Source organism: Antechinus flavipes, chromosome 2, assembly GCF_016432865.1.
Source record: "Antechinus flavipes isolate AdamAnt ecotype Samford, QLD, Australia chromosome 2, AdamAnt_v2, whole genome shotgun sequence".
Classification (NCBI taxonomy): Eukaryota; Metazoa; Chordata; class Mammalia; order Dasyuromorphia; family Dasyuridae; genus Antechinus; species Antechinus flavipes.
Window position 1 is genome coordinate 204,548,101 of NC_067399.1, and position 25,010 is coordinate 204,573,110.

Genomic DNA, 25,010 nt, shown 5'->3' on the forward strand with positions numbered 1-25,010 from the left:
TAATAAAACTCTTTTTTCTAAGAATAGTTGCCTGTTTTATAAATAAGAGGCATCATGGTGTAAAAAAAGTCAGAATATCACAATATGTCTCCTCATATTACTTTGTAAACATGTGACCTTGAAGAAGTCATTCTCAGAGCCTCAGTTTCTTCCTTTGTAAAAATTAGGACATTGAAAAACATTTCTACAGGTTCTTGCCTTTAATGTTGTATACTTGATGACTCAAAATTACTTCTCTGAACCCCAGTTTTTTCACCTATAATATCTGTTCTGTCTGCCTCACAGATTTTGCTATGAGAAAATGGGGCTTTATAAACTGAAAAATCCTTTGTCATTGTGAGCTCTTCCCCTTTTCCCTGTGGAGATGCCCATGAGCTGTCATCTGGCAAACAGTTCGTCTTTAACAAAATAACCTCATGTCCCCAGAAGAACTTTGTGCTTCCTGGCTAATTTGCAACTGCAGCCACTTTACAAATCCCCAAGGTAGCACAATAGCTGCCCAATAAGTATTTATTGAATGACTGGTTTTCTTAGTTTAATGATACCTTGGGATAAATTCTCAGTGGGGAAAAACCATCCTCATTTGTCTTTCTTTTTATGATTCTGAGACAAAGGAAAAGTTACAAAGTTAGGGAGGGGAGTGTTTTTCTTGGGGGGAAGGAGGGAAGTTGCTGTTGTAAAAACCAAAATTTCAAATTATTTGTAATTTGTTTTAAAATGTATTTATTAATTTGAACAAAACCATAATAATGTCCTTCCTTGGGCCGTGTGTCTCCCGATTGAATTATTTTCCTTCTGTTTTGTTGCTATTCTGATTTTTTTTTTTAATCATAGCCACAGTTATTACATACGTGGTTCTGCTTCTGCTTCTTCATTTTGGATCACTTCATACCAGTCTCCCATATTTCTTTATCTTCCTTACATTTACCATTCTTTATGGCACAGAATCTGTATAGCCATCTTCTAATCTTGATATCGGTTTTTGGTTTTTTTTCCAAGCAAAACTTACTTGCTTCCCAAGTGTGCTTCAGCTTACCCGCTCCTATTATCTTCCATTTTTCTTACTCTATCCTATGTCAAGTTGGAAGCCAGGCTGTTTTCCCTTATCAGAATGGGTGAGATAATCAGTATCTTAATGATTTGTTTAACCATTTTTGAAATGGCTATAGAAGTTTTCTTTTTAAATATCCCTATATAATAAAGTTTTCTTTTTAAATATCCTAATTTGAAGTCAGGAAGATCTGAATTCATATCCTACCTCAGATATTGAAATCTATGTGACCCAGGCCAGATACTTAACCTTATCTCAACCTCAGTTTACTTCTCTCTAAAATGGGAGGGTATCAGCCCCTATATCATAAGTTTATTATAAGGACCAAATAAAATAGCATTGTAAAGTGCTTTACAAACTTCGAAGTATTATGTAAATATTTTCTGTCCTTGGCTCATTCTTAGGAGAAAACGTTCTCTTTGTGGACTATTCTTGTAATTAGAGTCATAAAAGATCTTAGACTTGGTCTTACTCCATACTCATCATTTTACAAATGAAAAAGGTAGGCCCAGAAAGGGGGGTGACTTTATCAGGATTATGCAGACAGTAAGTAGAAGAGGCATGATCTAATTTGTGTCTAATTTCAAATTCAGAATTTTTTACATTATGCCAGATTTGATGTTATTTTTTAAATCATTTGATTTCAAATTCAGAAATTTGGAATTTTGTGATTATGTAGCAATGTGAGCAGAAGCAGATTAAGTCCAAAAAGCATTTGGGAAGAAACTAGTGAGTTTTTTTCCCCTCATGGATCTTCTGTGTTAATGGATGTTTTTGTCATATAACTTTCAAAAATCCTCCCTCCTTCCTCTTATTTGATGGGAATGAATGAGTCACAAAGATTTCCGGAGATATTGTCCTTACATGCCCCACATCCTAGCCCTCTCACTATTAGCCCTAGAGTGAACTTAAGCAATCATTGCCTTCAAGTCATCCCAATTGGGAAGGAATTAAAAGGGAAGTTGGTCATAATTTTAGGGTAGGGGAGGAGTAGTTGTCTGAGAGCCAGGATCTAAAATTTTTCATAAGTGCTGCGTGAAAGGGAAGGTAGCATAAGAACACTTGGCGAGTCAGAAAATCCAGCCTTGGGTCCCACTTTCTCTGTTGATATGATTTCTAAAGTTTATTCTTGTATTTTTCTCCTTATGACTAGATCATTTTGGGCTTGTTTCATCTTCTGGAAAAATAATGGAGTTGGACTAGACAATGTCTAGCGAGGATTACTAGATGAGTTTTTCTCTGATTGCAGTAGAAATCTCTATCATACCTCACACCTCTTCCAGAGTAGTGCTTTTTAAAAAAAAAAAAAAAACATAGCTATGCAACCTCCCACTCATACACATATGCCAATTTCTCTGTTTCTTAATTTTCTTATTTCTAAAATGGGAATAATACATCCTACCATTGCCACCTCAAAAGGCTCAAGTGAGATAGAATGTGAAATTGCTTTGAAGGTCTGAAAATCCTAGGGAAGAAAACAAGGGAGGTGGAGGGTATTGCCAAGGGTAATCCTTTTTATGAATTTGTTCCTTGATTCCTCTTTCAGACCTGAATTCACTTATTCTTTTAGACAATAAGATCTCTGTCTCATGTCCATATGTCCTAGTTTGTTTGTTTTTTCCTTTTCAGGTAACTGTGATTTTAAAGATGCCCTCCTTTAACCTTAAAACCCATCAAAAACTACTAGAAGTGATAATATTTTGGTAATGTCTGGGCAGTGTGTGGTTCAAGTCAATAAGCATTACAGTGAAGTCATAACAAATTGAGAACCACAAAGCAGGTCATATATCAGTCATCTGATTTAATCCTCTCATTTTACAAATAAAGAAACTGAGTTCAAGAAAGGCAGAGTAACTTGTGCAAAGACACATGGGGTGGTGATAAATAATCAGGCAAAGATTTGAACACAGATCCTCCAACTCTTAAATCCCTTTCTCTTTTTCTAAGAAGCTGATTTCCAATCCAAGTTCTACAGTTTGTTAACTCCTTTGATCCAACATAAAATCATAGAATTTGAGAATTAAAAGGAACTTCAATACATATCTAATCTGATCTATACACTAAAGGAGTCCTCCAGACTATTGGAAGACAAGACTTGCAAGGAGGAGAATCATTACCTCTTGGAGCATTCCCATTCCACTCTTTAAAAGTCTTTAATCAGGAAGTTTTCCCCTAACCTCAAGCTTAAATTTGCCTCTTTGTGAGTCAGTCCATTCCTCCTAACTTTGCTTTCTTGGGCCCAACAGAGCAAATCCAGTCCCTCTAACATAACAGTTGATCAAATATTTGAACAGAGGTATCACATCCTCCCTGAGTCTTGTCTTTCTGCTACACTGAATCTTTGTAATACAGTAAAAAACACCTCATGATTACCTCTAAAAATGCATCCAAACTAGCCCCATCTTGGGCCTCCCTTTTTACACTGGATTTGATGAAATAATTTTTAAATTCCAACTCTGTAGCCCATGATGCTGTATTAAATAATAGCTATGATCATAATTTAAGTAGGTATTACAGGTGGCTTTAGGTATCCAAGTATGGTACACTTAGTATGCCTTGTTTCTAGTCATGAAACTCTCTAGACTAATATTTGGTCCTATGCCATTGTCTCAATTTGGGGGACACAGAATCAAAACTGAAGTCCTTTTTGTTGCTGTACATCCCAGTTTTTGATTTAGTGCCTTCTTGTGATATTTGATAACCATCATTCCATCTCTCTCCCTCTCTTTTTTCCTCCTTCTCCCCTGCCAGTGGAAACCTGGACAAACAGACAGGAAAAGGCAGTACAGCCCTCCACTACTGTTGCCTGACGGATAATGCTGAGTGCCTAAAACTGCTGCTCAGGGGGAAGGCCTCCATTGAAATAGGTAAGAGGGAAATGAATACATAGGGCTGACTCTGGTCTGGGGAAGGGGAGTTTAAGTGAAGTAAATATCTAAGGCAGAATCTGAACTCAGTCCCCTGAGTCCAGAGTCAGTCTTCTCTCCCCTATACCCTACGGGTCTCCTTAAGCTGTGATGGCTTCTACTTGCAGTCCTTTTGAAGTGGAGGGATGGAACATAAGAGGTTCGCTTTGTAAATTGGGTAGACTTTGGCAAGAAAAATTGACCCATATGTGTTCATAAGCCATAATCTTCTGTTAGGACTCACATTCGGATACTCTTAATTACTAGTTCCTACTTAAAAATAAGTTATTCATTTTAAATGGGAGTCCTGGCCATTGGAACATCACATGATAGGTTATTCTGTAGCACAACTACTTTTTAATAACTTTTGGAGAAGTTGGTGTCAAGGACAGATTAACAGAGGGTGGAGAAAGTAGAGAAATGAGTGTCAATCCATTTGAATGTCAAATTTCACTTTTTTCTTTTTATAGCTCTGTTGGAATGAATAGTAAAATCCTATCATAGAAAATTAATGCAGTTTCATTGCTTTGTGGATTCTTGCTCTTTCTATTCAGGTTACAAATTAAACTAGATGACTTCTAACTCTATGCTTTTTTGATACAGCCAGCAGTTGAAATGGGGTGCCCTTCCTCCCCCAGTAGAAGTTCTCTAAATTAAATGCTTAGTGAATAAAAAGAAGATTTTAAAAAATAAATAATGTAATTATGTTTCATTTTGTTTTGGTCAAGGCCTGCAATTTATTTAGTACAAGAAACTTCTTCAGCCAATGCTGATTGGCAAGTTCTCTGCAATTTATATCTTACATACATAAATGTCTGAAGTGTGGGGAGATAATGGTCCTTGCCCACACTTGGTCTTAGAACCAGCATACATCAGAGGCAGAACATGAGCCTTAAGTCTTCCCAGCACTAAAACTAACTCTGTATCTGTCATCATTGTGCTGATACTTGAAATAATTTGTTCTGCTAATTAGCTGACATTTTTTTTAATGTTGTTCAGTAACCCTCTTTTTTTTTTTTTTTTATTATAGCTTTTTATTTACAAGATATATGCAGGGGTAATTTTTCAGCATTGACAATTGCAAAACCTTTTGTTCCAACTTTTCCCCTCCTTCCTTCCACCCTTTCCCCCAGATGGCAAATTGACCAATACATGTTAAATATGTTAAAGTATAAGTTAAATACAATATATGTATACATGTCCATACAGTTATTTTGCTGTACAAAAAGAATCGGACTTTGAAATAGTGTACAATTAGCCTGTGAAGGAAATCAAAAATGCAGGTGGACAAAAATAGAGGGATTGGGAATTCTATGTAGTTGTTCATAGTCATCTCTCAGAGTTCTTTCGCTGGGTGTAGCTGGTTCAGTTCATTACTGCTCTATTGGAAATGATTTGGTTCATCTCATTGCTGGAGAGGGCCACGTCTATCAGAATTGATCATCATATAGTATTGTTGTTGAAGTATATAATGATCTCCTGATCCTGCTCATTTCACTCAGCATCAGTTCATGTAAGTCTCTCCAGGCCTTTCTGAAATCATCCTGCTGGTCATTTCTTACAGAACAATAATATTCCATAACATTCATATTCCACAAATTATTCAGCTGTTCTCCAATTGATGGGCATCCATTCAGTTTCCAGTTTCTGGCCACTACAAAAAAGGCTGCCACAAACATTCTTGCACATACAGGTCCTTTTCCCTTCTTTATGATCTCTTTGGGGTATAAGCCCAGTAGAAACACTGCTGGTTCAAAGGGTATGCACAGTTTGATAACTTTTTGAGCGTAATTCCAACTTGCTCTCCAGAATGGTTGGATGTATTCACAATTCCACCAACAATGTATCAGTGTCCCAGTTTTCCAACATCCCCTCCAAGTAACCCTCTTTTCTGCAATGATACAAAATTAAACCTTATCTAAGGTTCCACCCATATTTTCACAAATATTATATTAACAATCCAAATTAATGAATTTTTGTCATTTGTAATTTATTTAAAATAATTAGTTATATGTATTCCCTTATTGGTTTCTCTTATGATACAGACCAGTAGGTCTGATTTTTATCAATCCTTGTCACAAACTTCTCTTTTTCTCTTTCTCTCTCTCTCTCATCTTTCAGCCAATGAATCGGGAGAGACGCCACTTGATATTGCTAAACGCTTAAAACATGAACACTGTGAAGAACTGGTGAGTTTCTCAGCAACATGATAATTGCTAGCTCTTATTGAAGTATCTAGCTACTTAGAGGAGAGTCTCATAAGGTATCCCTTTTCCAAAAAGGGAAATTTTTCTGATATGGCTTCTTGTGTAGAAATTTTTTCCAGATTCTCCTTTGGACCATCCATCTCCAAAGCATATAACAGAATCATGCTAATAAAGGCAAAAGTATAACATTCAGTATTTAGACTTGGGCTTCAGAAAGTCTTGTATCCACCATCCCTCTGGAACGTCATGGACATGGGTATGGGGCAAGGGTTTCATATAAGAAGAGTCTTTCCATCTGAATTTTACAGAGAATCTTACAGAGGTTCCATTAGCTTTGAATTTGATGGAGAGAAATATTTTTGGGGCACTTTCCCCAAAGTAGAAAGCTAGGTGTTAGGAAAATACTTAAGTGTAAATGAAGCCTTTTGCTTTACTAAGACTCAGAATCAGTGTCTGGAGGAAACCCATTTCTAAACATGTACCTATAAGCTGTCTCTGTCAGGCTTTGCTCAGAATTGCCCAACAGAAGATAGATTGGACTAGAGGGTCATTGACGTTCAGATTTGGTGATTCTGAGTTACAGTTAAAGGTTCAGAGATTGCTGATATTCTTTTATTACAACCCCAGTTCTTTTTAGAAAGTTGTCTTTGTTCCCTTCCTGCTCCTTCCCCCTCAAGAATACCAGTGGTTTGGGGGAAGATGAGAGGTAAAAGGTAGGATTTTTGGAGACAGTCAGGATTGGTAGCTGTGTTGAGGACCATTTAAGTGAAGTCCACCATTTCTGTTGAATTTTATTTTAACTTTTAAAATTGACAAATGGCTTTGACTCAAAACTGAGCCTGAATTAGAAGTTGTATGACCTTAGGCAAATCACTAAATCTATCCTCATTATCCTCAGTCTCTCTGACGGGGACTATCCCTCAGTATCCTCATTATCTCAGAATTGGAGGCCATTGGGTTTAATGTACCCAAATTAGAATTCTCTTTACAACATACATAATAAGAAACCATTTTATTGAAGACTTATACATCTTTAAGGCCTCTTTTATCTTTAAATAGAGTGAAACATACAGAATTGCTCTTTGAGTAGAGATCTAGTACCTGGGAAGGGGTGAGTGAAGAATGGACTATGTCTGGAATGGGTGAATATAAACATACTCACTTAGAACTTTTTGAAAGAAAAGATGAGGTGGGGGAATTTTAGCACTTTGAAAGGTGGGTACAGGGAGTGGGGTGGGGGAATAGAGAAGGAGCAATAACAAGCTGCTTACATAGAGTAGAAATTACCCTGGTTGCCAACCCCAGAGTACATGTTGGTATGTGTATCTTTTCAATAAAGTATCTGCTTCCTATAGATATTATAGAAAAATGAAGTCTTAAGGATCAAACAAAAACTTATAAGCTATTGAATCCTTCATGCCTGTGCTTAGTTCCTTTGTGTTTGTGAAGCCTAAATATCATGAAAATCTGGAGCCTTTCATTATGTCTGATCCCCAATCACAGTTTTCTGAATCAAGACCAGAGAATTAATTCTGTTCTCACTATTTGTGTATGCCAAATTGCTAAACTGTGATCCTCACAGGCTGATCATCACTAATTTTTAAAAGAATTTTTATTTTTATTTTAATGAGCTCAATAAATATCAACAAATATAAATATTTCCATAAACAAATAAAAACATAAAAAAAGATTTTATTTGATACAATGAATCTCTATATTCAGCTTGATTTTTAAAGAATATCCTGCTTGTCTTTCTCATCTCCTAATGTTTTATATTCTATGTATCTTGAAATTATTTTTTTATTGGTGTTCCTTTCTTCTTTTAGGGACATTACTGTCACTTACATTCCTTTATTACTCTCTGAACAAGGAGTCCTTGTATAATTCTCCCTCACCAAAAGTAAAATATCCCTCCTTTGTAACAAGTATAGTCAAGCAAATCAGATTCACACATTGGTCATATTAGAAAATGTATGCATCATTTTTCACCTTTAGTTGATCACCTCTGTGCCAAGAAGTGGCAAGCATGATTCACCTTTTGTTTTCTGAAATCCTGTTGGGTCATTGCATTGATCAGACTTCTTAAGTTTTTCAAAATTATTTTCCTTTATGGTGTTGTGATTACTATTTATATTGTTCTGCTGAGTTCCATTCATTGAACTCTGCAATAGTTCATGCTAGTCTTGGTAGGTTTCTCTGAATCTGCACCTTTTGTCATTTTTTAGAATGATATTCATATATCATAAATTCTTTTATTTTCTTTGTTTTTCTAGTTCTGGATTGTAATTAAAAAAAAAAAACATGCTACTTCAAATACTTTTATATGTAGGATCATTTTTCTCTTTTTTCGATCTCCTTGGGGCATATGCTTAATATCACTGGGACATTAGACGTTAGAAGTATTAGAGGACCTGGATTCAATTCCAGCCCCTGATAATTGCTACCTATATGAGCTTGAACATTTAATTTTTACTTCTGGACCTCAATTTCTTCATCTTTAGAATGAGAGAGTGTCCATGATCCTGTATGCTTTCCAGAATAGTTGAATTAATAGTTCTACAGTAGTTAATAGTAATAATAATAAAAGCAAATATTAACATAGCACTTACTATATGCCAGAAACTAAGAGAAGTATATTACAATTATCTCATTTGATTCCCACAACTATCTTGGGAGGTAAGTGTTATTATTATCATCATTTTACAGATAAGGAAAATAAGACAAACAGGTAAGATGATTTGTTTAGGCAAAGTATCCTGTGGCTATTCTTGAATTCAGTTTTTCCTGACTCCAGGCTTGGCACTTTGTCCACTGTACCATCCAGCGTCACATTAGTGTTTCTGCCCTCCCTCCTCCCTGCCAACAGTTACCATTATCTTTTTCTTCTTTGCCTATCTAATCAGCAAAAAGTGATACCTCAGATATGTTTTAATCTGTTTTTCTCTTATTGGTAGTAACTTGGAACATTTAAAATAATATGGTTATTAATATCTTGCCTTTCTTCTTTTGAGAATTGCCTGTTTGTATATTTTGACCATTTGGTTATTGGAGATAGGCATTATTTTTAAAAGCTAGAACTGAACATTGACACAATTTTCTCTGCAGAGAGGAATAGGTTTTTGTTTTTGAAACAAAACATTAGTTGTTGTTATAGTTGTATAAAGGAAAATGTGTGGGATAGGGACTGGGAGAGGATCCTTTGTATGAAAGGTTGTTTGTTTCTGAAAACCTTAAAAATGCCATTTTATAGTTCTGCATGCAGAATCAATGTGATTAACCTCCATCTTTATTTTTCCTAGCTTACTCAAGCATTATCTGGGAGGTTTAATTCTCATGTTCATGTGGAATATGAATGGCGATTGCTCCATGAAGACCTAGATGAAAGTGATGATGATGTGGATGAAAAATTGCAGGTTTGTGTTGGGTGATAAGTACCAAATTGTACAATCCTGAAAAGCTTTTGATCCACTTCATTCAGAGAGATTTGGATCCTACTCTATAATTATAGGAGGCTGATGTGTAGAAAGAAAAATGGAGCTTGTTTATTATTTTCTCTGAAGCCAGGAGATGTAAGATTCTTCCCTATATATTCTCTCCTTCCACCCCCTATTTAATTTCTAACTGTAGTTAATCCTTTAATCATATTCTACTGCTAACTTTATGATATAAGGGAAGGTATTTTGGAGTGTTCCTTCTTTATCTAGTGACAATAATGGCCACCTTAATTGTTATTTAAGGTAGATTTTCCCTTTGGTCAATTGTGATCCTATTCATCTTAAGAGTTACATAGAATTATGAAAACATTTGATTTTAAAATTGAAAAGAATCCTAGAAGTCATCCAGTCTAAATCTCTACCCTTATTTTGTTCACAAAGCAACTAAAATCTAGTCAGCAGTGTAATATGACACATGAGAAAACCAGGGGATTCTTGGGGTAGGTTAAAAGTTTAGGGTTAGTCCCTCTCTCCTGTGGCCTGTTTGATTCAGGCCATATCTGGAATATAGTGTTGAATTTCAGGTTTCTTATTTTAGAGGAAACTTTAATAAGATGGAGAATGTCCCAAAGGAGGCCAGAGAAGGTGGTAGAGGGCCTTGAAGCTTGGTTGAGAGAGCAGAACATGTTTAGTCTGGAAGAGAGAATAGTTTCAGGTATATAATAGCTCCATTTGAAAGGCTGTCCCATGGATATGGGGTTACATTTGCTCTTCTTGACCTCAGACAGTAGAACCAGAAACATTGGGTAGGATTTTTAAAAGAACAAATTTAGGCTTAATAAAATTTTGAGCTTTTCTAAAACAGAATGGATCATTTCAGGAGACAGTGAGTTCCCCTTCACTTTGCTAGAATAAAGATATTCTAGTAAAGGCTAGAGGTACTTATAAAGGGGACTCATGTTAAGGTATGACTAGGTAGCCTTTGAAATTCCTCCCAATACTGAGATTCTTTGTGATAAGAGAGGTACCAAGGGCTTTTTGAGGAGAGGGATCTCACATCTGGAAGACCTAGAATTTGAACTTGGCTCTTGACCCCTGTTCACCTGCTATGTCATCCTGCCTGGCTAACTTCTAATGTATTTATAGTGGCCATTTCCTCTAGTTTTTTGAAGACTTGAGGTGATAATCCACATGCCATGCATTAAGGTGAGGACCAGTGTCAAAGTTGGGGAATGGGAAAGGACTTCTTACAGTGTTCTCACCTTGAAAAGCAGAAGTTTTTGGCATTAGCTCCAGTTCAGTTTAACAGCATTTAATAAACAATTGCTGTGTGCGAATATTGGACTCTAGAGCAGGACCTTGATGGAAGAAAAGGGATTTCATCAGGCAGGGAAGAGGAAGTGATTTATGATTCAGACTAGGAAGACAATTGGAGCAAATGTGTGAGGCTGGTAAAGCAATATAGAAAAAGATTGGGAACAGCCAGGAGCTTTCTTGAAAAGGAGTAATGTGAAATAAGGTTGGAGAGATAGACTAATGAGATATCATGGGGAGACTTAATTACCAGAGTGAGGAGTATTTTGTCCTAGAGGAAATTGGAGACCACTGAAGATTTAGGAGAACACATAGACCTATGTCTTAGGATAATGACACTAGAAGCTGTCTGAAAGGTGAATTGTAAGGGGGCGAGAGGTCTGGGAGGTCAGATTAAATTATTACAATCAGCAAGAAGAGAGGTGGTAAGATACATCCCACCAGAATATTCCGTTTCCCTCAGTATTATATTCAGAGTAAAGAATAATGTAATTTTATAGATAAAAGCGTTGCTTCCAGATGAAATAGAGCTTTTTCTGATGGGAAATACCTCATAAATTCTACTCAGTTGGAACTGTTCTTCCCTATTCAGTATGTTTCCATTAGATATATGCTACAGGATACTCACCACGGTAAGGTGCCTTTTGATATTTTGGATGTGCATCTGTCATGGCATCCTAGAGCACAGAAGCCTTCTAGTCCTACCCATTAATGAACAGAAATCTCTTCTAACCAGTCATCCTCCCACCCCTTTTGGGATATTATCCAGTGAAGGAAAACTAGCTGTCTCCTGGGGCCTCCCATTCTACTTTTGAATGCTTTAATTTTTGTTAAGCATATATAAAGAAGTATCAGATAATGTAGCTTCAGGGCCAAGTCCCATTTGGATGACTTTGATTTCTAAAGCCTCAACAACACTGCCTCTGATTCAGACAGGAAGAAAACATCAATCATAACCTTTGTCTCATTACTCATGATAGGATGTGTCATGGAAGGGAGCAAGGCAAGTGTTTGGATCATCAAACTGAATTTTGTAGGGACTTTTTAGAGATTATTAGATATAATCTCTTCATTTTACAGATGGGGAAAATGAAACCCAAAGAGAGAAAGGACTTGTTCAAGATCACTCAGGTTAAATGGTAGTAAGTCAATGTAATTCCCACACTCTGCATTGTTTACTAGAGAAGAACAGTGTGAGTACTTCACTGGCGAGGGGAAGTGCTAGCCATTGAACTTTCTTCACAAAGAATATGGTATGAATTGGACATTCTGGTGACTTTTTTGGAGGGGACGATTGGGAGATAGAGAAAAGGGATGAGGTTTGAGATCTCCTATCCAGCTTACATGGTGGAATGAAAATTGTCTATATTCAAGTTGATGTGTTATAGGTGAATTCTTTCCCCTCTCCCCCAAAATAAGAAGTAATAAAAAGGGAATATTAAATATCACCAATGTGGACACCTCTGTTTTGGGGTTCCTTTAGCAGCCCAGCCCCAATCGGCGAGAGGACAGGCCCGTCAGTTTTTATCAACTGGGTTCCAGCCAGCACCAGTCGAATGCCGCATCTTTGGCTAGAGATGCTGCTAACATCGCTAAAGACAAACAGAGAGGCTTTATGCCTAGCATTCTGCAAAACGAGACCTACGGAACCATCCTCAGCAGCAGCCCCCCACCTTCACAGTCCACCGCACCCCCTCTACCTCCCCGGAATATTGGCAAAGGTACTAAGCTGGAAAGTAGACAAATGTATTGGGTGAAATGGGTACAAAAGGGTTAATGTTTTGCTTTGGAACATTGTTTTGTAGTTGATAATAAATATAAATATCAGAAAAGATATGTTTATTTGAGGTGTTTTAAGGTAACTATTGCTAAGACTTATGTAGTCTCCTGTGATTATGAAATGCTTGACACATGTTGTCTCATTTGATTCTTCCTTTGTAAGATAGGTAGCAGAAGTATTACCCACCATTCTACAGAGGAGACTGAGACTCTGAGAGAGGTTAAGTGACTTGAACTAGATCATACAGCCACTAAATCTCAGAGTTCAGAATTTGAACCCAGCTTGTCTCACACTTACGTCCATTTTTTTGTAATTTGTTCTGCTATTTCATGATGCCAAAGTGTGGTGGAATTTTGCCTTTTATTTTATTGAGCAAAAGGATTACACATCTGTGATTAGGATAGAAAGGTGAGAGTAACTTATGTCATCCACACGGACATAACACTGACATGGTCAGCTGATGAGACAGAGGTCAACAGAGGAACACTATTAATATCTCTTTTTTCTTCCTCCCCTTCTTTCTTCTCCTTCCCTTTTCCTTCCTTCCTCCCTTTCTTCCTTTTTTATTTCTTCCTTCTCTCATATCTTTTCTTTTTCTTTTTTCCTTTCCCTTCTTTCCTTACTCTTCTGTACACATAATCTATAGCATTCAGATACACACACACACGCACACACTCTATCCACTGTACTCCTAGCTGCCTCACAGATATATTTTCTAATATTCTGGCTGTCTCTGATTACTCCTCTAATTCTATTGACCCTGGAAGTCAGAAAGAACAGACAGAATTAAGAACAAGACAGAAGACTTGTCCTTATGGGGAAATGTAACCAGTAATATTTAGGCTTTGATAGCAGCAGGCTCAGTTGTGCTGCCAGCCTGGCAAGTCCAACTTGGAGAACCAGTGACTTGGCTGAATGTATTCAAGAAGTATTCCACTGGTTACCAGGACTCCTGGTGTTTTATGAAGAAGCCAAGAGGAATTAGAAGACTCTTTGGTAGCATATGGAAACTAAGGAAAAAACGACCATAATACTGAGAGCTTGAAGGGGACCTTAGAGATAGTCTAATTTAATAATCATGTCATTTTACAGATTGGGGAATTTGAGGTCCCAAGGAAGCGAATAAAATGCTCAAAGACATATAGACCAAATATATCAAAACTGTAAATCAGACTTGAGTCCTTTGTTTCACATCAGGTGATCATTCTTCTCAACCATGTTATCCCTGAGTACAGCTAGGATCTCCCTTAAGCTACTGACTTTAGTAGAATCTATGAAATCATCACCATAACAACAGCACATTTACATAGTACTTCAGTTTCATAATCACTCCGAAATAAAAATAAATTGCATGTATTTATGTAGACCTTGACATGGGAAATATGGTTGGTAGGTTAGGTAGAAAGTGAGTATTTCCTGTTGTGATGAGGATGTTATTCCTTAGGTATGGAGCATCTACTATCAGTTTAGCACTCTTTCTCTTTGGTCTCTTCTGATATAAAAGAAATAAATGGCATGTTTTCCATTTGCTTCTTCTAACCCAGAGGTTGTCTTTTTTATTTTATCAGACATTTACTTGAAAGTGGATGGAATACGATATCTAGAGTCAGGAAGACTCCTCTTCCTGAATTCAAATCTGATCTCAGATACTTACTAGCTATGTAATCCTAGGCAAGTCACTTCACTCTGTTTGCCTCAGTTTCCTCATCCATAAAATGCCCTGGAGAAGGAAATAGCAAATCTTCCAGTATCTGTGCCAAGAAAACCCCAAATGGGGTCACAAAAAAAGTTAGGTATGATTGAAGTGACTCAACAACAACATCAAAAGAGAGCTAGACCTGGAATATCAGAAATCTGAATTCATATCCAGCCTCAGCACTTATTTTGTCTAGGTATGTCACTTAACCTCTGTCTGTTTCAGTTTCCTCATCCGGAAATGAGGACAATAATAGCATTTACCTCCCAGGGTTGTGAGGATCATATTACTCTTATCATGATTACTATTATTTTTATGTTAGGGACCCTTTTGGCAATTTGATGAACACTATGGACCCTTTCTCAGAATAAAATTTTAAAGGGACAAAATAAAATATCTAAAATTGGACTCCAAGAAAACCTAACCGTTCACATTGAAGTAATCAAAAAGGAAAAAAAAATTATAAAACAACTTCCTGTACCCTTATTTAATAACCCTTGATCTTGCTCATCCCCTCAATAACAAGTATGGATGAAAGGACCATGTAATAACTCTGTTTTGTACCTAAGGATCTTGGACTTCATGGCATATGTTCACCATCAGCAGATGGTATGTTAAAAAAGCAAAAAATACCATCAGATTTCCTAGGGTTTTATTCAGATTGGTGATACTCGAGGTATATATAAGAAAGTTCTGAGTGATAAAAAAGGAAGAATTAGCAACTATTCCCACAAGGTGACAATATTGAGAAAGGGTTGGCACTGGGTAAGGGGGGAAAGGAGGGCCTGGTGATGATGCCCAAGAAGTAAAGTGACACCGATTATGGGAAAGTAAGTCCAGAAAAGCAATGGGTGTCTGAAGGGAGTTTCTGACTAATATTGTCTTTTCCTCAAATTGTTCCTAACAGAAATTGATCGCTTTCTTTTGGGATATAGTTTATTATTGTTTGCTCCCTAATGACCTTCAATCTGTACTCTCTAAATTACTCCTTCACTGAGTAGCCTTGTATACAAGCTCAGCAGCAGGTACAGGAGGCAGAAGCTAGACTCGGGGCTCCCGATCCCAAGGGTATCCCCTGAGCCCAGTGATTGACATGGCACCCTAACCCATACTTTAGCACTCAAGCAGTCTTTGAACTCATCTGTGTGTATGCTCCCTCTAGTGGTCCATTCATTCTATTCACGCCTTATTTCCAATAACTCCAGTAAATCCCCCGATGAAGCCCACCCACTATTCTTCTAGGACTATAAAATATTGTCAGAGGAATTGCAAATGGGGTTCTTCCCTAGGAAAACCCAGATCTCTTTCTCCATTTCCCCTTTTCAAGCATTGGTTATGTGCATTGTATAGTTTTTTCCCTAAATCACAGAGCTAAAATGATGTGGCTGTCCCATCTCAATGGAGACTTTCAAAGACAGGGTACATATTGATGTAAGAAAAGTCAGTCTACAAGAATAAGAAACATTCTCAAGCTTTTATTTTTTTTTTGGTGGGTTATAGTGAAGAATAATGAATACTATATGACATTTATATAGTGTTTTAAGAATTGCAAAGTATATTTTTGTCATTGAATCTGTGGGTGCTACAATTATTATTCTCTGTTTGAAAATGAGGAAACTAAAGCATGAATTAAAAAGAGTCTGAGGTCATATTTAACTACAGGTCTTCCAACCACTTTTCACAGTTAATGACTTTTTTTGCTTTGCCAGTTCCTAAACATCCATGTTTTATGGATTCCCCCACATTTTCTCTTATTACTACTTTTTCTATAATTAAAATTAATTAACTTATAATAATAAATAATGTATACTTTATTTTTTGTGCAAATTGACATTTCATACTCACCACCCATTCCCATGTTGTTCATCTATTATTAAGTCCATGACCTCTCCTGGAATCTGTCCCTGGAGAATGCGTACATTTTACCTGAAGTTGTTCTTACCAGTAAACAGGATGTTAAAAGGAGAAAAGGAGTTGACCTTATATGACAATATATAGAGACTCAAGGAACCTTATAAAGCTTCCTCCTCATTACCCAGCAGGAGGTGAAGCTTATTTCTAGTATGGAATCCTAAAGTGCACTCTCATAGTTATCCCTTTTAGTTTCTAGATCTCTAGCTGTTTTTTTTTTTTTCAATTATTTGTGTCCTCTGAGGCCATGTGCTTAGGGCACAGTGCTAAAAATACCTCGCTCCATGCTGTGCACACTTAGGTACTTGATTATAAATGTCATTTGAAGAATGAATTGAATGAATCTTTGATCTCTACCCTGTGTATTTCCCTCCCACTTCCATCTGAGGAATTCATTCTTTGTTCAGAAATAATACAAACTCCCGGTATGAGAAAGACTGTTGGCAATGGCTCATTTGGGAAGGAGAATGCTATTTCATGGACCCCTCAAAAAATAAAGTGTTTTTTTTGGGGGGGTGCTTTTCCATCCCCAGCCCTCTCTGAGCAGTGCATCCATTTGAGAGATATATTTGTGAGTATTTAAAACTATAAGACAGAACCAAAAAATTTGCTCTGCATTTTCCCTGAAATATTTTTCGTTTCCTAGCTGTCTGTCCCTGTGGTAAAAAAAACAAAAATAAAAAACAAGAGGCAGATTTTTAACTTGTTCCCTTGAACTTTTGTTCCTGAAGAATGATGATTTCTTACCACTTGACAAGGGCACAAGGTCTTCTACAGCCTTCACAGGTGTTGATGGCATTTTGAAAGGGAGGATCAATAATGTGGTATTTTTTGTTTTGTTTCTGTGTGTGTCCGTGTGTGGGTTTAGTTCAGCCTCCCATCCTGGGCACTGGTGTTCAGACAACCTCCTCAGCTAACACCTCGTGGAAGACAAATTCTTTAAGTGTGGACAGTGTAAGCAGGCAGCGATCTTCGTCAGATCCGCCAGCTATCCATCCACCGCTGCCCCCTCTTCGAGTGACATCTACGAGTACGTTTTTCATTCTTCCTTCTGTTGCCATTCTGCTCAGTAACTCTATATAGCAGGGGACAGACCTCCTTGAAGGAGGAAAACCAAGAAATTACACTTATCCAACAAAAAAGCATGGTACATGATTACAAGGGGAGAGATGGGTTTAATCAGTCCTTTGATGTATATTAATATGCCCAGAATCATGCCATTCATTCATTCGTTTATTCAATAAACATTGATTAGTCACCTACTGTGTGCAGAGCACTGTATGATACACTGAGGAAACTACAAGGGGAGATATAAAGTTTTGATGAGAAAGATCCTTGTCGTCCCTCATGGAGCTTAGAATCAAATAGGGAGTAACACACAAAGATAGACACTGTAAATTTTCAAAAGTGCAAAAAGAACAAAGTATACTATGAGATCTGAGTGGAAAATGGAAAGTGGAATTGTTAACCAATTCCAATGACTGAGAATATGAAAAGTCAGTTTCTTTAAGGCACCCTTTCTTTCCCTCTGCTCTCCTGCCCCCCACTCCAATGACATAATTTTTAAGTTTTCTCCAGCCCCAGTACTTCTCTGGTAATTATTATGCAAATCTTCTTCCTCTATATTTTAAAGTATTTCCTCCCTCTAATGGTAAAAATCATCCTCAGTCTTCCTTTGGTCAATTAATGGTTTCAGTAATCTTTCGTAATACTGTTATATTCAGAAAATACTGCAGCCCTATGGTGCAATTGATTTTGAGTGGGTTTACCTGGATGATAATGTATGGTGTGTTAATGTATCTTTCCATCACCATCTTCTCCTTACTCTAATAGCCACCATGTCATTGGAACTTGCCACATACCTACTTCCTGTTGAAATAGGGATGATAGAATAGTGTTTTCTCTTACATTCTGAATACAGACTGGAGTTGTTTTCAAATCAAGGTCTGGAATAGCCCACTTAGCAAAATGTGCCAACAAAATGTGTATACATCTATAATTACTTCACATATAGGAGAAAGGAATGTTCCTAATACTTTTTAAATTCATTTAATGAATGTTATTTTTATGTTCCTCTGGCTTAGAGGACTTTGGGCCATATGTTTACTTAATTAATTAGAATTAAGGGAAAACCTACACCTTAGAATGAAGTTCAATACCAAATATCAAGCTCTGGAGCTAGAATGTCATTAAATCCCTTTCTCAGTGCCCTGACCGTGACAGAGGCCTCATCTAAAGCACTTTCACTGGTAGGTCAAGCCTTTTGACTTTTCATCTTTTACTCTATAAAATTACTTGTCATAGGCTATTTCCTTACCTTATGTATCCTGTCCTGTCCCCCTGGCAAACTGAAATTTTCTCATCTTCTCTTAAAATCATATGAGAGAGAAATCCCAGGGCTTAAAATAATAATAACTGACATTTATATAGATATTTAAGTTTTACAAAGCACTTTATGTGCTTTGGAACTGTGATGCAGTAAATGTGAATATTAATATCCCCATTTAAAATTTAATTGTTTCTCCTACTTACCTAAGTGTCTTTTGAAAAGGAAATAAAGATGAGAATTTTTTACATTTAAGTTACACTTATATTTTTCTAAAAGTATCTGTTAATTCATTTCATTTATGTAATACTTCTCTGAAGAAAATTGGGCGGGTTGCATCTTCCTTATTCAAAAAATGAATAAAGACAGAAAGTTGGACTCATTTGCCCAAAGTTCCCATTTAGTCAAGAGCAGAGCCAGGATATCCAGGTCTCCTCCCTTCTCCTTAATGCTATTTCCACTGGCCCTTAGAGTGAAAAGGACTAATATTCTATTGACTTAAAAGTGGCTGCTTCTCTCTGGGGAAAAAACCCAAAAGCCTTTGCCACTGATTGATGGAAACTTGCTTAGTGTAAGTTTTTGAATTATGTTCTCCTTATTGGATTAAAATTCTTTATATACCCTTGTTCCTTACCTTTTATGTATTTCCCCTCTATCTAAATAACAATAAAACAGTACATGTTTTTCCTCCTTAGGAAATATGTTAGGGCAGAAGAAAAAAGAGGTTCCTTCCTTTCCAGGACACAGTGAAGGTGAGAAGTACAGTGCTTCGGAGACTGATTTCCGACTTCTTGTATTCTTTTTCTGTCTCATTTTTGCCCAGTAGATCCCCTGACTGCAACACCACCACCTCCTGTGGCAAAAACAGCCAGTGTGATCGAGGCCTTGAACCAGCAGCAGTCTAAGCCACCCCATGCAACAGCCCTGCAGGCCAAGTCCACCCCACCACCTCTGCCTCCACAGCCACCTAGTCGAATCATGCAGAAAAAGCCAGCTCCTGGGTAATGAATGAATGGTTTTCTCTCAAGTCCCAGTTAAGGTTTCTTAATAATTGGTTTCATTTTCACTTCTTCATATCAAGGATACTCCAAAATGTTGATATTACCTTGATTTATTAATGAACCTCCTTTGAAATAGATATATTCCAATCTATTAAACAGAAGAAATTCTATTGATGGGTTGTGATTTTTAAGATAACTTCAGCCATTTATTATCTGCATGATCTTGGTCAGATCACTTAACAGTTCTTTCCTAAGTTTTCTCATCTGTAAAATGAAGGGGTTTGGATTTAATCACTTCTCAGGTCCTTACCAGCTCTGAAACTTGATATTGTGGTTTTGTTAAAAAAAAAAAAAATTATATATATTTTTTAAATTAAGTTTATATTAATAATAGTTGGACTAAATAGGCTCTGAAGTATGCTTCCATTCGTTATAGCACTTTATAGTTTGAAAAGATCATTCATATCTCATTTGACCTTTAAAGCAACCCAGTGAAGTAGGTAGGTCAGGCATAATTATGCCCATTTTACAGATCAGAAAAATGATGATCTGAGTTGTTTGCCTTAAGTTACATAATTATGAAGCATAGTTACTGAAACTAGAACCTTGGATCTTTATTTGCATTCTATGAATGCCAGTTACACCCTACTGCAGTGATATAACTTCTGTATTTTTAAGTCTTACCCTGCCAATGCCTCCACTGAAATATATTTGCTTTTCTTTGTATTCCCAGCGTTTAACTGTGTGCCTTGCATATAATAAGTATTTAATAAATGCCTGTTGATATACTGACTGACTTCTCCAGGGGTTGTTCTCGGAGGCTTTGCCAGATAAGAGGAAAAGTAGATTAAAGTCATGATGAAAAGGGCTTTGAAAACCAGGCTACTTAAGGTTAAGGAGATTTGAACTTGATGCTGTAGACAATCGAAAATGAGATTGTCCAAGCCATCCATAGGAGGATTGACTGATGGTGGTGGTGGTGGTGGTATGCAGTTAGTGGTGACGGCTATTCGTTGTTCTTCCATGTTCCCTTGTGTTACTAGATATTACATGTTCATTAATACAAATTTTGCATATTTCTTGACTCTCCAGAATAGAAAAATTGCCTATTTTTATGAGTTGTTTTTTTTGTCATGTATATCACATTCATATTTTGATGATGCATAACCTCATATCATAAAGGACTTGTTACTGGAACAACAATTACTCATGCTCTGGAAATTTTATTATAACATTTTTATTCTTTTCCAGTGATCTTCCTCAATATGTGACTATGGTATAAAGCTCTTTTTAATTCTTACATAATTATTTAAAATAAACAATGTACTTTTCTTCTCAGTAGCTCCAACAAGTAGATCGTTTATGTACTATTATCATCTCCATTTTATAGATGTGGAAACTTAAAGCTCTAGAAAGTTGAGTTATTTAGTTAAATTACACAACTAGACAGTATTGAACAGGCCTCTTAATTCCTAGTCAGTGGTTTTTCCCACTACCACTTCTTACATTCTGCCTCTTTTTAACACTGAGTTCAGGAAATCTTTGTCAAAAGAGTGAAGACCCTGATAAACTAGAAAATTGTATGGACTTTGCAGTAGACTGTGCATCATCCATTGTCCATTGGGAGTAGCCTAGCTTAGTTTGAAGAGGCTGATCACCAGAATATTGGCCAATAGGTAATAGGATTATTACTATAATTAAAGAGCCTCTTAAAATTTGCTAAGAAGGAAGGAACAGAGCAAGGTACTCACACCAACTAAATCATAGCATTTTTGAAGACATTATAGTAAACTAGAATTCTCTAGATGGCCTCCAGAAAAAAACTTCAAGACTCATAGTGGTTAAATTTAACAATTCAGTTCAGAAACAGTATGTTCTGCAAACCATCAGGAGAAAGACCATCAAATACAAAGGAAAGGACATTCAAATAAAACAAGACTTTTATATCTACTAAAAAAAGGAAAGAATGGAATAGTGTGTTAAAAGAGCTTTGGATCTCAGATATAACCAAGGTTGATCTATACTGCAAATATAAGCTTAACCATACAGAAAAAAAAGATATAAATAATAATGAAGAGTTTGAAATTTTTTTTAAAAAACTGCAGTTTATTTCTCAAACATTCCAGGCAACAGAAATGCAGCACTCAGTAAATAGGCAAAGATAGCAAGAACAATAGTAACAACAGAAAAACCAGTAAGAGACTTCTTTCTGAATGTACACAAAAAGAAAGGAGTCAAGATGGAAATCTAGGAGAAGAAACAATAAAGTGGACAAGAGTGATTATAAATAGAATCTTGTGATACTCTGCTTACAGATGGGGCAGTGCTTTTTGTAGGGCAGAGAGTGGAGTGGGTACATAAAAATGAAAAGATGAGCAGGAAATAGATGTACCAGAGTCTGATCAGGGACTGGCAATGAGGAAAGGTGACCTCTCTGGTCCCAGAAAGAAATGAACCTACAGGGAATGGGTGAGGAGGTGGGGAAGATGGGGGAATGCATTTGAAGACCAGAAAGAATTCCACTGAATAGTGTTATGGGTGAAGAGATGCTCTGTGGAGGCAGATGGGAACCTAATCCTGGATGAGCCTTAGGGGATTTGGTACTTGAAAAGTCTACTTGTCCTAGAAAGGAGATGTTGGAACCCTTGCAGCATTATTCTGGGATACACATTGGAAAAGCTTATGTTAGGCTAACCTAGCAGGAGGAGCAGAAAACACCTAAAGAGGAAAGCTTAGAATTTGGAAACTTTGATTTCAGGAACAATACAGAGAAAGGACAGACTCCCAGACAATTATAGAGTGTTACTAATCAAAGAATGAGAGTTTAGAGCAGTGGTTCTCAAATTTTTGTTTTCAGTGTCTTTATTCTATTAAAAATTATTGAGGATCTCTCCAAAGCATTTTTGTTTATCTGGGTTATATTTATAGACATTTACCATATTGGAAATAAAAACTATTTTTGAATTTGTAGACCCTCTAAAAGGGTTTCAGAGATGCCCAGGATTCTCTAGACCATACTTTAAGAACCACTAGTTTAGAGTAAACAGAAAGAAAAGATAAATTATTTTTGGAAAAGGGACAAAATTATGAAATTTTAAAATCTAATGAATTGGACGTGCTGAAGAGGGAATATATTTGATGGAAAAGAAAAAAAGAGATGGAGGAAATATATAACCAGATAAAAGAGAGAGGGAGGGAAAATCCTAATAAAACCCTAAAAGGAAAAAAGTAATAAATGAGAAGAAGAGATCAAAGATTAGGGGAAAACAGTCAATTATGACAGACCCACCTTAAAAGATTAAAGTAAAATAACTGAAGGAACTTGATATCGTATTTAAAATAGAAGATGGGAAAAGACAATAACTTGAAATTTAAAAAAAAAAAATTTAGAGACAGATGAAGGAAAATGTAAACTTAACCCTTTAACTTTAAAAGTGAATGGATTTGGGTAGCTAGATGGTGCACTGGAGAGAGCACTAATTGAAATCAGGAGGACCTGAGTTCTAATGTATCTTCAGATGTTCTGACACTAATTGTGTGACCCTGGCAAGTCATTTAACCACACTTTCCTCCAAAAAAAAAAAAAAAAAAAAAAAAAAGGTGAATGGATTAAATATTCAATAAACAAAAAAAAGAGATTGGATAAGAAATTAAAACTCCACAGTTTGATGTTTTTGAGAAACAAATTTAAAAAATAAAAAACTTATGCATCAAGTGAATCCAAGAAAACAAGATTTCACATCATGTTTTCAAACAAAGCAAAGAGATTTGAATAAATTAAAAGAATAAGCAAGGAGACTATATTATGCCTAAAAGAGCTATCGGCAACAAATCAGTATTAATCATTAACTTAAATACTTCAAATGGCTCACTATCCAAATTCATAAAGGAAAATATCTGAGCTATATAAGAAGACACTGTAACATAATGATATATAACAGGAGATTACAATATCCCTCTGTGATAGACAAGTCTAACTGAAAGATAAACAAAAGGGAAAATATGGTATTGAATAAATTTCTTTTTTTTATGGTAAAAAAGACATTTTATTTTTTTTTAATAATTTTTTATTGATAGAACGCATGCCAGGGTAATTTTTTACAGCATTATCCCTTGCATTCATTTCTGTTCCGATTTTTCCCCTTCCTCCCTACACCCCTTCCCCCAGATGGCAAGAGTCCTTTACATGTTGAATGGGTTGCAGTATATCCTAGATACAATATATGTGTGCAGAATCAAACACTCCCTTGTTGCACAGGGAGAATTGAATTCAGAAGGTATAAATAACCCGGGAGGAAAAACATAAATGCAAGCAGTTTATATTCATTTCCAGTGTTCTTTCTCTGGGTGTAGCTGCTTCTGTCCATCTTTGATCAATTAAGGCTCTCTTTATCAAAGAGATCCACTTCCATCAGAATACATCCTCAAACAGTATCATTGTTGAGATATATAATGATCTCCTGGTTCTGCTCATTTCACTCGACATCAGTTCATGTAAGTCTCACCAGTCGTCTCTGTATTGAATAAATTTCTATAGAAACTGCAGTTAAAAGACTTTTGTCTTCTAAATGGGACAGTCTAAGGAAATACATATTTCTCTGAACTACATGGAGCTTTTACAAAAAATTTAACATATTAGGGTAGTAAAAAAATTAAAAGGCAAAGATAATAAATCCTTTTTTATACCATAATACAATAAAAGTAAAGATTGGTTCAAGGACCACAAACAAAAGTTGTCTAAAGGTTGTAGACCCAAATGGAGAATTGATAAGAAAGTCTTAAATAATGGGAGGATTAAAGAACAAATCAGAGAAATAATTAATGACTCAGTGCTCTGGGGGAAAATCATAGCCATTCAGTCATATTTTAAGAAAAAAAAGGATTAATGAATTAAATATGCATTTTTTAATTTAAAATAACTTTTTAAAATATGCACTGAAAAGTATAAGTAAAAGGGGAAATACATTGGAAACAAGAAACTTCACAGAAATGACATAAACTAAAAACTGATTTCTTTGAGAAGATTAATAAAATTGATAAGCCTTCACATAGTCTGAATTTTTTTTAAAAAATTAAATCAATAAAGTGGCAGATGAACAGGGTGAAATCACAGCAAATCCAGAAGAAATAAAATAATAATCAGAAGATAATATTTATAGCTATAACTTAACTAAATTGAGAACACAAAAGAAATAGATTTGGTATTCACGCTATATACTGTCTGTCTCTGTCTGCTCTCCTTTGCATATATATTTAAATTCATACACACTTTCTAATAATTATTTCCCAATAGATGAATGGTCAAAGCATATGAATAAACACTTCTCAAAAGAACTGAAAAGTATCCATAACTTTATTTTAAAAACCGCTCCAAGTCATGAGTA

At 36.1% G+C, this 25,010-nt stretch overlaps 1 protein-coding gene across 4 annotated transcripts in view; it reads left to right on the forward strand.

Moving 5' to 3' along the window:
• Positions 1 to 25,010, forward strand: part of ASAP2 (ArfGAP with SH3 domain, ankyrin repeat and PH domain 2) — a 260,499-nt gene that overhangs the window by 210,985 nt on the left and 24,504 nt on the right. The window contains exons 19-24 of one of the 4 annotated variants that reach the window (XM_051976086.1): positions 3,803 to 3,918; positions 6,079 to 6,146; positions 9,464 to 9,577; positions 12,396 to 12,633; positions 17,168 to 17,329; positions 19,449 to 19,626. In XM_051976086.1, the coding sequence (XP_051832046.1) occupies positions 3,803 to 3,918; positions 6,079 to 6,146; positions 9,464 to 9,577; positions 12,396 to 12,633; positions 17,168 to 17,329; positions 19,449 to 19,626 (876 nt within the window). The remainder of the gene's footprint in view (positions 1 to 3,802; positions 3,919 to 6,078; positions 6,147 to 9,463; positions 9,578 to 12,395; positions 12,634 to 17,167; positions 17,330 to 19,448; positions 19,627 to 25,010) is intronic. The other 3 variants (XM_051976083.1, XM_051976084.1, XM_051976085.1) reach the window with 3 other exon arrangements.